This window comes from Mirounga leonina, unplaced genomic scaffold (genome assembly GCF_011800145.1).
Source record: "Mirounga leonina isolate KUSES-001 unplaced genomic scaffold, KU_Mleo_1.0 Mir_106, whole genome shotgun sequence".
In the NCBI taxonomy this organism is placed as follows: Eukaryota; Metazoa; Chordata; class Mammalia; order Carnivora; family Phocidae; genus Mirounga; species Mirounga leonina.
The window spans coordinates 3,682,319-3,695,240 of record NW_023270232.1 but is presented as its reverse complement, the minus strand read 5'-3'; the positions used below and the strand labels follow the sequence as shown (position 1 = coordinate 3,695,240).

The window sequence follows — 12,922 nt, the reverse complement described above, 5'->3', positions numbered from 1 at the left end:
ACAATTCCCTCCTACAATTGGGGTTATTGGGAATTGGGGTTATTCCAGTGCCTCACCTGATTATCAGTAAAAATTCCATATTTGGAAGTAAGCAATATGTTTTATTTATAATTCCTGAACAGCAGATAAGTGAATAAACCAAGAATGTGATCAGCTTTAAAAGAAATGACAGCACCTACAAAAAAATATATCACAAATCAATTTGTACTAATACGTTAATTTTTTATTTTTAGTTGGCAGATATCCCTGTTACAATCTGCACATATCCATTTGTATTTGATGCCCAAGCAAAAACTACTCTGTTACAAACAGATGCAGTGTTACAGATGCAGGTAAAATACAGTTTAATACAAATCTGATTTGAGAATGGTTTTTGAATTGTTTCTGTGAGGTTTTTTAAAAAGTAAATATTTGAAGTTTGTCTATAATCAGTAATCCTTGGGAACATTCTGTACCTCAGTGGTCTGGCTTTTGCAAAGTACCTTTGGTACCTTATAAAGAAGACTGTTGTATTGGTTACATGTATATTCTTATGAGGGCTACTTATATATATTTAAATGAAAATAGAATAGTTTAGCCTTTAATCATTTTATATCTAAAAAAAGGTATGAGCCTTTTTTGTTACAAAAATACGCAGTTTTTGTAAAGTTTTACTAGTTTCCTTGATAAACATTGGTTTGTTTCAAATCTTGCTTCATTATATATTCCATATTTATATACTTGGTAAAAAATGGAAGTAACTAGAGATGAGATGAAGTAAAGTAAGAGGAATTTGATCACTTGTTAGGGGGAGGATATGAAGTTTCCTTGAAGAAAGTTTTTAGTAATAAAAAGGCATTTTCCTAAGATTGGTCATCTCCTGCTCCTCCCTCTCTTTTCTCCCCCAACCTGCTCTGTTCTATGTTGAACATTTTTTCATTTATAATGAGATTTTTTTAACTGATTTATGTTATGACTTTGAGAGCTACAGTAGATTTGCTTTATCTTTTGAGCCTGTAAATTAAAAAGTTTTTGAGTTTTATTTTCTAGCATAGAGTATCAGATGGTAGAAGCTAAGGACTAAGAGAAGGATGGCAAGAAACCTTGAGCACTTAATATTCTAAAAATGCTTTAAAAAAATTATCCCCACCCCAATTTTGACAGTTATTTTCATTCCTTTAAAATAAATGCATTTAGTATTTTAAATGCCTCCAGATATTTAAAGCATAAATACTAGGGGAATTTTAGAGATGTGCTTATATCCATTTTCATCAACAGAAGAAATAAATATTTTTGTAGGGTTTATACTAACAGCTGGCGAACCAGCTTTTGGATGGTCCTTGTTAAAACAATAATTGCCTCGTGCTTTTAATATATAGTATATTCCATTTTAGACCAAGAACACAGGAAAACCATACAAAAAAACCAAAGGTTTTAGATGGTAGAGGACAAATGTTTGGTTTGTGAACACATGTGGTGATCACTGTACTAGATGAATTTCTATAGTACTACTTAGCCAGGCTGTTCCTTATTCTCTTTAGAGGTTGTTTTCATGCTGTTTTCTTTTTTTTCTTCTCACTCTTCATCCCTGTTACTTTTCGAGAAATAGCAGTGTTCAGATTTACCATATTATATTATAGTTCCTTGCTTGTTTAATGGTATCGTTAGATATACTTCAATCTAAAAACATTCCAAAGGACACTCTTTATGCTGAGAATACAGTTTTATTAAGCTTACAACTGTATTAGGTGCTCTGTGAATTCAGTAGTATAGGTAGTATTATAGGAATTATAAATATAGGATTATAATCAATAGGTAGAAGTTAGCTTACCTAGTCACATTAGTTTCTTTATAGCATCGCTATTAAAATTTTAATCTTTTGTTTTCTAGATGGCTATTGACCAGGCCCACAGACAGAATGTCTCCTCTCTTTTTCTCCCAGTGATTGAATCTGTGAATCCCTGCTTAATTCTAGTTGTACGTAGAGAAAATATTGTAGGAGATGCAATGGAAGTCCTTAGGAAAACAAAGAATATAGACTACAAAAAGCCACTCAAGGTAATTTGACATTTTCTGTTATATATATCACAGTATATGCTCAGCAATTAATAGTTTTAAAAAATTAAGTTTTATATAGTAGATATGTATAAAAATTTACTGTATAAAACTTCTTAAATTTTTTAAACTATTAATTGCTGAGCATTTATTGTTAATAAATTACATGTTATGGGCTCTCGCTCTCTCTTGGCTCTCCAGAATATACTTCCATTTCTTTACGTTCAGTGTTTGCATTATGCTATTTTAGGTTATATTTGTTGGAGAAGATGCTGTTGATGCAGGAGGAGTACGCAAAGAATTTTTCTTGCTCATCATGAGAGAATTGTTGGATCCTAAATATGGCATGTTTAGGTATTACGAAGATTCCAGGCTCATTTGGTTTTCTGATAAGGTGAGGTCTAACTGTCTAAATTATTTCTAATTTAGAGATAATTTAGAATAATCTAAGAATAATTTTAGAAATATACCTATGTATGTATACCTACATGTGTCAAGTTGACTCAGTAAATAAAAGTTATTACTGGATTCCTAACATATTCAGAGATTTGCTTTATTACAGTTTGAAAAATTACAAACTTTTGGACTCAGAGTCATCAGAACACCTTAATACTTCTCACACATTTCAAATTAGCAAAATAAATTAAAGGAATGGTCAGCCTGAGAATGATGGTGACCTTTCCTCCTGCTGATTTAGATTTGAGGATTAGATGATAATTACCAGATTAACTTTTCCTCTCGGAAGAATTAATTTATCATTAGCAATCATTGATTTCTCTATCTTATCATTTAGGGCAGAGGTAACTACTCAGCAAATTATAGTCCATAAGCTAAATTCTTTTCCACACATGTTCTTGTAAAGAAAGTCATGTCCACTCATTTACCTGTTCATGGCTACTTTTTAGCTACAACTGGAAGAGGCAGAGTTGAGTGGTTAAGACAAAGACCCTTTGATCAACAAAGCCTAAAATATTTACCATCTGTCCCCTTACAGAAAAAGTTTGCTACCCTTGATTTAGAGACTATAAATGAAATGGGGATGGTTCAGTTACAGAACGAGTTGAAAGAAATTTGAATGGAATATTTACTATCGGTTCTAAAAACCTTGATGTGTTATTTATTCATTGTTTCAGGAGGCTTGCTGTCCTTTGTCATGTTAGCAGTCGTTGATCAGTGCCTGGGTTCATTAATTTATTAGGTTGCAAAAATGGTGCTACTCTTAAATTTATATTTCATTTTATTGGCTTGGATACTTCTATATGGAGAAATTTCCCTACATCTACTATTTGGTTCCTTAGTAGTATAATTCATATGGGGAAGGATTCTCTTTCTTCAGTTGCCAATTTTGCAAAAGAATGAATCTGTTCATTGGCATACTTCAGCGGTGACAATTTGTTTTTTAGTTTTGTTTTCAAATATTATTATTTATTCATGGATTTAAGTATATTTGATGTTTTTAGTCCATTGTAGTTATTATCTTTATTGATGCTCATATTATCCCATCTTTGTCTAGGGGGAGCTCTACAGGTTGGAGAGTTTTGTTTTGTTTTGTTTTTTAAGATTTTATTTATTTGAGAGAGAGCACAAGTGGGGGGGAGGGGCAGAGGGAGAAGCAGATTCCCCACTGAGCGGGGAGCCCGATGGTGGGGCTCAATCCTAGGACCCTGGGATCATGACCTGAGCCAAAGGCAGACAACCGACTGAGCCACCCAGTCACCCCAGGAGGTGGACAATCTGACTGAATTACAGTCTCCTCCTTGGCTTGGTCTCTTAGGGTAGTTTGTTAATGGTGTGGCAGATGGATAGGATGGAAGCCTGTCCTGCTAGGATCACAAAGAGTTCTGTGGGCCTTTATTCAGTTCTACAGAGAGGTAATGTTTTAAAACCAGGGGAGGGGCAGTCTTTTTTTTTTTTCTTTTAAAGATTTGCTTTTATTTATGTGAGAGAGCACAAGAGGGGTTAGGGTCAGGGAGAAGCAGACTCCCTGCTGAGCAGGGAGCCCAGTGAGGGACTCAATTCAGGGTATCCGGGATCATGACCTGAGCTGAAGGCAGTCGCCCAACCAACTGAGCCACCCAGGCGCCCGGGAGGGGTAGTTTTAACAAGCTTTATCATGGATTTCTGTGAGACCTTTTCAGTTATATCTTGATTTGGCCAATGGGAGCCCTGTTGAACTTGTTCCTCTTTTGTGTACTTTTGACATGTCCCCATTTTTCCTTAATTCTTTACATTTAGTACAACAAATGTTCCGGGCTCTTCTTGTGTTTATCCCAGCCCTGGCAATAGCCATTTCTCCTTAAAAGCCCTGACTTCTTCAGATGGAAATGGTATTTAGAAATCGTGTTCTGGATGCTAAGTGTACTCACTACTACCAGGGAGTCATTGCTTTCAGATTCTCAGCAGACAGAAAGAACTAGGAGCTATAACTATGTACACATCTTATGGTTTCCAGACACAAGATCATACTGATACCTCTAATTCTTTTTCTTTTTCTTTTTACGATTTTATTTATTTATTGAGAGAGAATGCACGCACAAGTAGGGGGAGTGAGCAGGAGAAGCAGACCCCCTGCTGAGCAGGGAGCCTGATGCAGGGCTCAATCCCAGGACTTTTATTTATTTGAGAGAGAGAGAGAGAGAATGAGCAGGGGGTGGAGCAGAGGCAGAGGGAGAAGCAGACTCCCTGCTCAGCAGGGAGCCTGATGTGGGACTTGATCCTGGAACTCCAAGATAATGACCTGAGCCGAAGGCACCCAAGATTGTTTTGATTATTAGGGGTCTCTTGGAATTTTGTATGAATTTTATGGTTAGCTTGTCCATTTCTTCAAAAAAGGCCATTAAGGATTTGATGGAGAAGGTGTTGAATAAACGTTTTGTTCTTTTTGATGATGTCATAAATTGAACTTTTTCAGAAATTTTATTTTTGGTTTGTTCATTGCTAGGGCATAGAAATCAAGCTGCTTTTTGTATGTTGATCTTGTATCATGCAACTTTGCTGAATTCATTTATCAGTTCTAATAGGTGGTTTTGTGGATGCTTCAGGATTTTCTTTATATGAGATCATGGCATCCACAAATGAAATAGATTTAATTTTACTTCTTTCCCTCCAATTTAAATACCTTTATTTCTTTTTCTTGCCTACTTGCCTTGGCTAGAACTTTGTCAAAACACTGTCAAATACAAGTGGTAAGAGTGGACATGCTTTTCTTGTTCCTGATCTGAGTTGGATGTTAGCTGTGGATTTTTCATAAATTCCTTTTATCAGGTTAAGGAAGTTCTCTCCTATGTCTAGTTTGTTGAGTATATTTATCATGAAAGAGAGTAAGATTTTCTCAGATGCCTTTTCTGCTTCAAGATGATTGTGTGCTTTCCTTCCTTCATTCCATTAATGTGATGTATTACATTGGTGCATTTTCTTATGTCAAGCCACCTTGTATTCTTTTTTTAAATTTTTTTTTTTAAGATTTTATTTATTTGACAGAGCACAAGCAGGGGGAGCAGCAGGCAGAGGGAGAGGGAGAAGCAGGCTTCCTGCCGAGCAGGGCCAAAGGCAGCCGCTTAATCGACTGAGCCACCCAGGCACCCCGCCACCTTGTATTCTTGAGATAAAGCCCACTTGGTCGTGGTGTATAATCCATTTAGTTGACCTGTATTCTGTTGATGATTTTTCTATCCTTATTTGTTAAGGATACTGGTCTGTAGTTTTCTTTTTGGTGTTTGTGATGCCTTTGTCTGTCTTTGGTGTCATGTTAGTTTGACCTCACAGATGAGTTAGAAAATGTACCCTCATCTTCCATTTCTTGAAAAAGGAAAAATTGGTGTTACTTATTCTTTAAATGTTTGGTAGGATCTGGTCCTAGGCTTTTCTTTGTTGGAAGGGTTTTTTTGTTTTGTAAGATTTTATTTACTTGAAAGACAGAGAAAGAGAGCATATGCGCAGGGGGAGGGGTGGAAAGAGAGGAGAGGGAATCCCAAGCTGACTCCCCACTGCGCGTGGAGACCCACATGGGGCTGTCCTCCAACCCTGAGATGGTGACCTGAGCCAAAACCAAGAGTTGGACGCTTAATCAGCTGAGCTACCCAGGTGCCCTTTTGGAAGGTTTTTTATTTTGAGGGGTTTTTAAAAGATTTTATTTATTTATTTGAGAGGGAGCATGAGCCGGGGGAGGGGCAGAGGGACCCCAAAATCATGACCCAAAGGCAGACATTTAACTGACTGAGCCACCCAGGCACCCCTGGAGGTTTTTTGATGAGCGATTCAGTTTCTTGTTATAGATTGTGTCTTAGGGGTTTGTTTGTTTGTTTGTTTTTAGATTTTCTAGTTCTTCTGGTGTCAGTTTGGTAGTTTGTATGTTTATAGGAATTTATTCATTTCATCTAGATTATCTATTTTGTTGTCATATAGTTCATGGTATTCTGTTACAGTCCTTTTTATTTCTGTAAGAACGATAGTAATGTCCCCACTTCCAGTCCTGATTTTAGTAATGTGAGTCTTTCTTTTTTTCTTGGTCATTCTAACTAAAGGTTTGTCAGTTTTGTTGATCTTTTAAAAGAATCAGCTTTTGGTTTTGTTGCTTCTATGTATTTTTTTTCTATTCTATATTTTATTTATCTCCACTTTAATCTTCATTGATAATCTCCCACTACTAGCATTGGGTTTAGTTTGCTCTTCATTTTGTAGTTCCTTAAGATATAAAGTTTGGTTATTGATTTGAGATGTTTTTTTCTTTTTTAATATATATGTTTATAACTATAAATTTCCCTATGAATACTGATTTCACTGTATCATATAGGTTTTTATATTGTGATACCTTCTTTGACCCATTGGTTGTTTAGGAATGTGTTAATTTTCACATCTTTGAATTCTCCATATTTCCTTTTTTTTTTTTTTTAAGAATTTATTTTTAAGTAATCTCTACACCCTACGTGAGGCTCAGACCCACAACCCCGAGATAAGAATTGCACACTCCACCAAATGAGCTAACCAGGCGCCCTGTCTCCATATTTCTTCTGTTGTTGATTTCTAGTTTTATTCCACTGTGGTCTGAAAATATATTTTTTATGATTTTAGTCTTTTTAAATTTATTGAGACCTATTTTTTGACCTAACATATGGTCTCTCTCCTGGAAAATGTTCCACGTGCACTTGAGAACATGTATTCTGTTGTGGAATGGAATGTTCTGTAGCTATCTGTTAGGTCTGGTTGTTTTATAGTATTTTTCAAGTTCTCTATTTCCTTATTGATCTTCTGTCTGATTGTTATATCTGTTATTGAAAGTGGGGTATTGAAGCTTCCAACTATTATTTTAGAACTGTATCTCTCCCTTCAGTTGTGTCAATTTTTACTTCATATATTTTAAAGCTGTATTGTTAGGTATGTAGATGTTTGTAAATGTTATATATCTTCTTCATGAATTGATGCTTTTTGATTTAAAGTCTATTTCATCTCGTAGTATAGCCACTCAGCTCTTTGGCTATTATTTACATAGTATATCATTTTTTCAAACTTTCACTTTCAATCTAGTGTCTTTGGATTTAGAGTGAGGTTTATAGGCATATGCAGATCTTCCTAGACTTATAGTGGGGTTATGTTCCAGTAAACCCATTGTAAGTTGGAAATTTTATAGGTCAACATGCATTGAATACACCTAACCTATTGGACATTATAGCTTAGCCTAGCCTACATTAAACATGCTCAGAACAGGGGCACCTGGTTCAGTGTCTGCCTTTGGCTCAGGTCATGGTCCCAGGGTCCTGGGATTGAGCCCCGTGTTGGGCTCCCTGCTCAGTGGGGAGTCTGCTTCTCCCTCTGCCTCTGCCCCTCCCCCCAACTTGTGCTGTAGCTCTCTCTCAAATAAATAAAATTAAAAAAAAAAATGCTCAAAACACTTATATTAGCCTACTGTTGGGCAAAATCATCTAACACTAAGCCTATTTTAGAACCAAGTGTTGAATATCACACTTAATTTTTACTGAAAGTGAAAAATAAAATGGTTGTATAAGCACAGGGATTATTAAGTGTGTTGTTTGTTTACCCTCATGATTGCAGGGCTGACTGTTGTGCTCAGCATCACAGGAGTATCTTACTGCATGTTGCTAGCCCAGGGAAAGAGCAACATTTAAAATTTGAAGTACGATTTCTACTGATATAGTTATCACTTTTGCACCACTGTAAAATCAGAAAATCATGTCAAACATAAGTTAGGGACCGGCTGTCGTTGAATAATGGTTTGTTTTTTAAAAATCCTTCCTGCTAGTCTCTGCCTTTTGATTATAGAATTTAATTCATTTATATTTCAAGCTGGGTTTTTTTAAAAGATTTTATTTATTTGAGAGAGAGAGTGAAAGAGAGAGAGATCTGTTATTTCCTTAGTTCTTGCTCTGAGGGTTACAATTAACACCTTATATTTATAACAGTCTAATTTGAATTAATATCAACTCCAGTAGTATACAGAAACTCTGCTCCTAGAACAGCTCTGTTCCTTTCTTTATTATTCTCACACCTTACAGCTTTATACATTGTGCGCCCATTAATGTAGATTTATAATTATTTTATACATTTGAGTTTTGAACCATATAGAGAAGATTACAAATCAAAAATAGTGTAATTTTAACTTTTATATTTACCTGTATAGCTACCTTTAGCAGAGTTCTTTATTTCTTTGTATGACTTTGAGTTACTGTGTAAAGCATCCTTTCCTTTCAGCTGATGGACTTTAGCATTTCTTTTTTTTTGTCTTTTTAAAAATTTTTTGTTATGTTAATCACCATACGTTACATCATTAGTTGTTTTTTGTTTTTTTAAAGATTTTATTTATTTATTTGACAGAGAGAGGCAGTGAGAGAGGGAACAGAAGCAGGGGGAGTGGGAGAGGGAGAAGCAGGCTTCCCGCAGAGCAGGGAGCCCGATGCGGGGCTCGATCCCAGGACCCTGAGATCATGACCTGAGCCGAAGGCAGACGTTTAATGACTGAGCCACCCAGGCGCCCCTACATCATTAGTTTTTGATGTAGTGTTCCATGATTCATTGTTTGCGTATAACACCCAGTGCTCCATGCAGAACGTGCCCTCCCCAATACCCATCACCAGGCTAACCCATCCTCCCACCCCCTTCCCCTCTAGAACCCTCAGTTTGTTTTTCAGAGTCCATCGTCTCTAATGGTTCGTCTCCCCCTCCGATTTCCCCCCATTCGTTCTTCCCTTCCTGCTATCTTCTTCTTCTTTTTGGACTTTAGCATTTCTTTAAGGAAGGTCTAATAGCAACAAACTCTCTGTTTTTCTTTATCTGAGATGTAAAATTCTTGATTGGCAGTTTTTTCTTTCAGCCCTTTAAATATGTCATCCCACTGCCTTTTGGCGTGCATCGTTTTGAATTAGAAATCAACTGTTAGTCTCATTGAGGAGCCCGTCTATGTGATGAGTTGCTTCTCTTTTGCTGGTTTCAATACTTTTTATAATTAACTTTCAATGCTTAGGTTAAAATGTGTGTGAATGTGGATCTCAGGCTTGTCATAGTAGGAGTTTGTTGAGCTGCTTGGGTGTTAGATTTATGTCTTTTATCAAATTTAGAAAGTTTTCAACCATTTCTTCAGACGTTTTTTCTGTCTCATTTTCTCCTCTCCTTGTGGCACTCTGCTACTTGTATGATGGTATACCTGATGGTATCCCACAGGTCTCATAGGCTCTCATCATATTTCTTCATTCTTTTTTCTTGCTGTTGTCCCACAAAGTGGATAATCTCAGCTGACCTATTTTCAAGTTTGTGGATTCTTTTTTCTGCCTTCTCAAATCTCTTATACCCCTCTAGTGAGTTTTTTGTTTCAGTTACTACTGTACTTCCCAGCTCCATAAACAAGCTTCTGCTTCTTTTCCATAATTTCTATCTCTTTATTGATATTCTCTATTTGATGAGACATTATTATTCTTTTCTCTCCCCCCCCCCACTCCCCTGCCCCTATGGTTTACTTAGCTATTTGAGCGTATTTAAAACAGTTTATTTAGGGGCGCCTGGGTGGTTCAGTCAGTTAAGTGTCTGCCTTCAGCTCAGGTCATGATCTCAGGGGTCCTGGGATCGAGCCCCACATCAGGGCTCCCTGATCAGAGGGCAGCCTGCTTCTCCCTCTCCCTCTGCAGCTCCCCCTGCTTGTGCTCTCTCCTTCTCTCTCAAATAAAGAAGTAAAATCTTTTTAAAAATAAATAAATAAGTAAAATGAAATGGTTAAGTCTTCATCTAGAAAATCCAGTGTCTGGGATTTCTCAACAATTTATAGGATTTCTTTTTCTCCTATGAATGGGCCATATTTCTTCTTTTTTTGCATGCCTAATAAATTTTTGTTGAATACTGGGTACTTTTTTTGTTGTTTGACATTTTTTGTTCCCCCCTCCGCCACAGTACCAACTATTCCTCCAGGTTTCTTTTATTTCTTTTTTATCTTTTTCTTCTGATCCTTGACTTTTTATTCACATTTAAGAATATGACACTGGGGCGCCTGGGTGGCTCAGTTGGTTAAGCAACTGCCTTCGGCTCAGGTCATGATTCTGGAGTCCCGGGATCAAGTCCTGCATTGGGCTCCCTGCTCAGCGGGGGGTCTGCCTCTCCCTCTGACCCTTCCCCTCTCATGCTCTCTGTCTCCCATTCTCTCTCTCAGATAAATAAATAAAAAATCTTTAAAAAAAAGAATATGACACTAAAAAGCTACTAGTTTGGGCATACACATTTTTTTTCTTTTTTTTCCCAAGTAGGCTCCATGTCCAGTGTGGAACCCAACACAGTGCTTGAACTCAGAACCCTGAGATAAGAGTCAGACACTTAATTGACTGAGCCACCCAGGTGCCCCTGGGCGAACACATTTATGATTTAAAGTCCTTATTCATAGAGTGATTAGGTATGGGCATTTCAAGGGGGAACCGTCAAATGTCAACGTATATAGTTTTTCACTCTTTGGGTTTTTTTACTCTTTGACTGCCAGTGTTCTAGTAGTGTTCTGAACACTGGAAAGGGAAGCTAGGATTCTCATTGTTAACTATATACACCTTCATTTGATCGTCTTGTTTTTTTGTATTTATTTTATGTTTTAAGTTTTTAAATTATGTTTTTAATTGAAGTATAATTGACCTTCAGTATTACATTAGTTTCAGGTATGTAACATTAGTGATTTAGCATGTATATACAGTACTTAGTGCTCACCGTGATAAGTGTAGTTACCATCTGTCACTGTACAGAGTTATTAAAATATTATTGACTATATTCTGTATGCTGCAATTTATATCCCTTATTTATTTTATAACTGGAAGTTTGTACTCTTAATCCCCTTGAACACTTTGATCCCTTTGTGGGTTTTTTTTTGTTTTCTTTGTTTTTAACATTTTATTTATTTATTTGACAGAGACACAGCGAGAGAGGGAATGCAAGCAGGGGGAGTAGGAGAGGGAGAAGCAGGCTTCCCACTGAGCAGGGAGCCCAATGCAGGGCTTGATCCCAGGACCCTGGGATCATGACCTGAGCTGAAGGCAGATGGTTAAAGACTGAGCCACCCAGGCACCCCTCCAGTGGTCAAATTAATCTTTTTCCTCTGTGATGTCCTATACTGCATTTAAGTTTAGAAAGTCCTTCTTAAATAGGGCAGATTGAATAATGTGTTAATCTATCTTCCTCCTGAAATCCCTCTAAATGAGAATAAAGGAATAAAAATGATAATAAACCCACAAGAAAAAAAAGTATAGGGGATTGTTTTAATATCACTAAAGAGATATTAATATTTTAAAATATGAAAAGTAGACAGATGGCTGGTACTTGATTCAGTAAAGCAGAAGAAACTGAAACAGTAGCTTGTTAAGAGAAAAGCCAATGAGAAACAGGCTAATTTGTATTTCAGGCTGAGGAACTGGAAGTACCAGAAAATACCTTTAAAGTCTAGTATCTAAGCTAGCTCAGCTGTTAAGACATTAAGACTCTGAAAGTCAGAGGTACTCAAGTAGGGTTGAAAATAGGATGAGTGGTAAAAGTCCCTTGCTTTTTTGGAAAGGATGAGCCAAAGTGTCTCTGGATTCTCAAGTAGGTGATATATTAAAACAAAGGGATTGGGGCTCCTGGGTGGCTCAGTCGTTAAGTGTCTGACTTCGGCTCAGGTCATGATCCCAGGGTCCTAGGATCGAGCCCTGCATTGGGCTCCCTGCTCAGTGGGAAGCCTGCTTCTCCCTCTCTCACTCCCCCTGCTTGTGTTCCCTCTCTCACTGTCTCTCTATCAAATAAATAAAAATTTAAAAAAAATTAAAAAAATTTTGACCACTGGAAAAAAATGTGACATTTATGCATGACAAAAGTAAGATTATTAAAAAGCATATAGCAGACTGGGATATATGTAACAAATATGACATAGGGTAATATTAATTCCTGGTATATGAAGAATTCAAATATAAATATATAAGAAAATGCTAGCGGCAGCAGCTCTCATTGCCCATGGGTCCTGTCCCCGTGCTTTAATAAAATCATCTTTTTGCACCAAAGAAAGAAAGAAAGAAAACACTGGCCCCTGAAAGGTAAATGGGCCAAGAATACAAAGAGGCATTCACAAATCCCTAATTTGCAGTATCACTAATAGACAAAAATACATACTAAACAAATTTTCTTGTCTTATTTGCGGGGGGAGAAGGGACAGAGGGGAGAGAGAGAATCTTAAGCAGGCTCCCCATCCAGCATGGAGCCCGGTGGGGAACTCAGTATCACAACCCTGAGATCATGACTTGAACTGAAATCAAGAGTCAGATGCTTAACTGACTGAGCCCTCTAGGTGCCCCAAGTTTTCATTTTTTAACTCAGATATAAATGTGTGTTTGTGTGTATTACAGATGAAAATATGGAAAGAGACATTTTCCTAGACTGCAGATGT

At 37.0% G+C, this 12,922-nt stretch overlaps 1 protein-coding gene across 4 annotated transcripts in view; it reads left to right on the top strand.

The window, feature by feature from the left end:
* LOC118017864 (probable E3 ubiquitin-protein ligase HERC4) overlaps nucleotides 1-12,922 on the top strand; it is a 131,367-nt gene that overhangs the window by 102,649 nt on the left and 15,796 nt on the right. For all 4 annotated transcript variants that reach the window (XR_004681259.1, XM_035016194.1, XM_035016180.1 and 1 more), the window contains 3 exons: nucleotides 234-332; nucleotides 1,870-2,037; nucleotides 2,285-2,428. Coding sequence is in view for 3 of the 4 variants with exons in the window: in XM_035016194.1 (XP_034872085.1) it covers nucleotides 234-332; nucleotides 1,870-2,037; nucleotides 2,285-2,428 (411 nt within the window). In the remaining variant the exon portion in view is untranslated. The remainder of the gene's footprint in view (nucleotides 1-233; nucleotides 333-1,869; nucleotides 2,038-2,284; nucleotides 2,429-12,922) is intronic.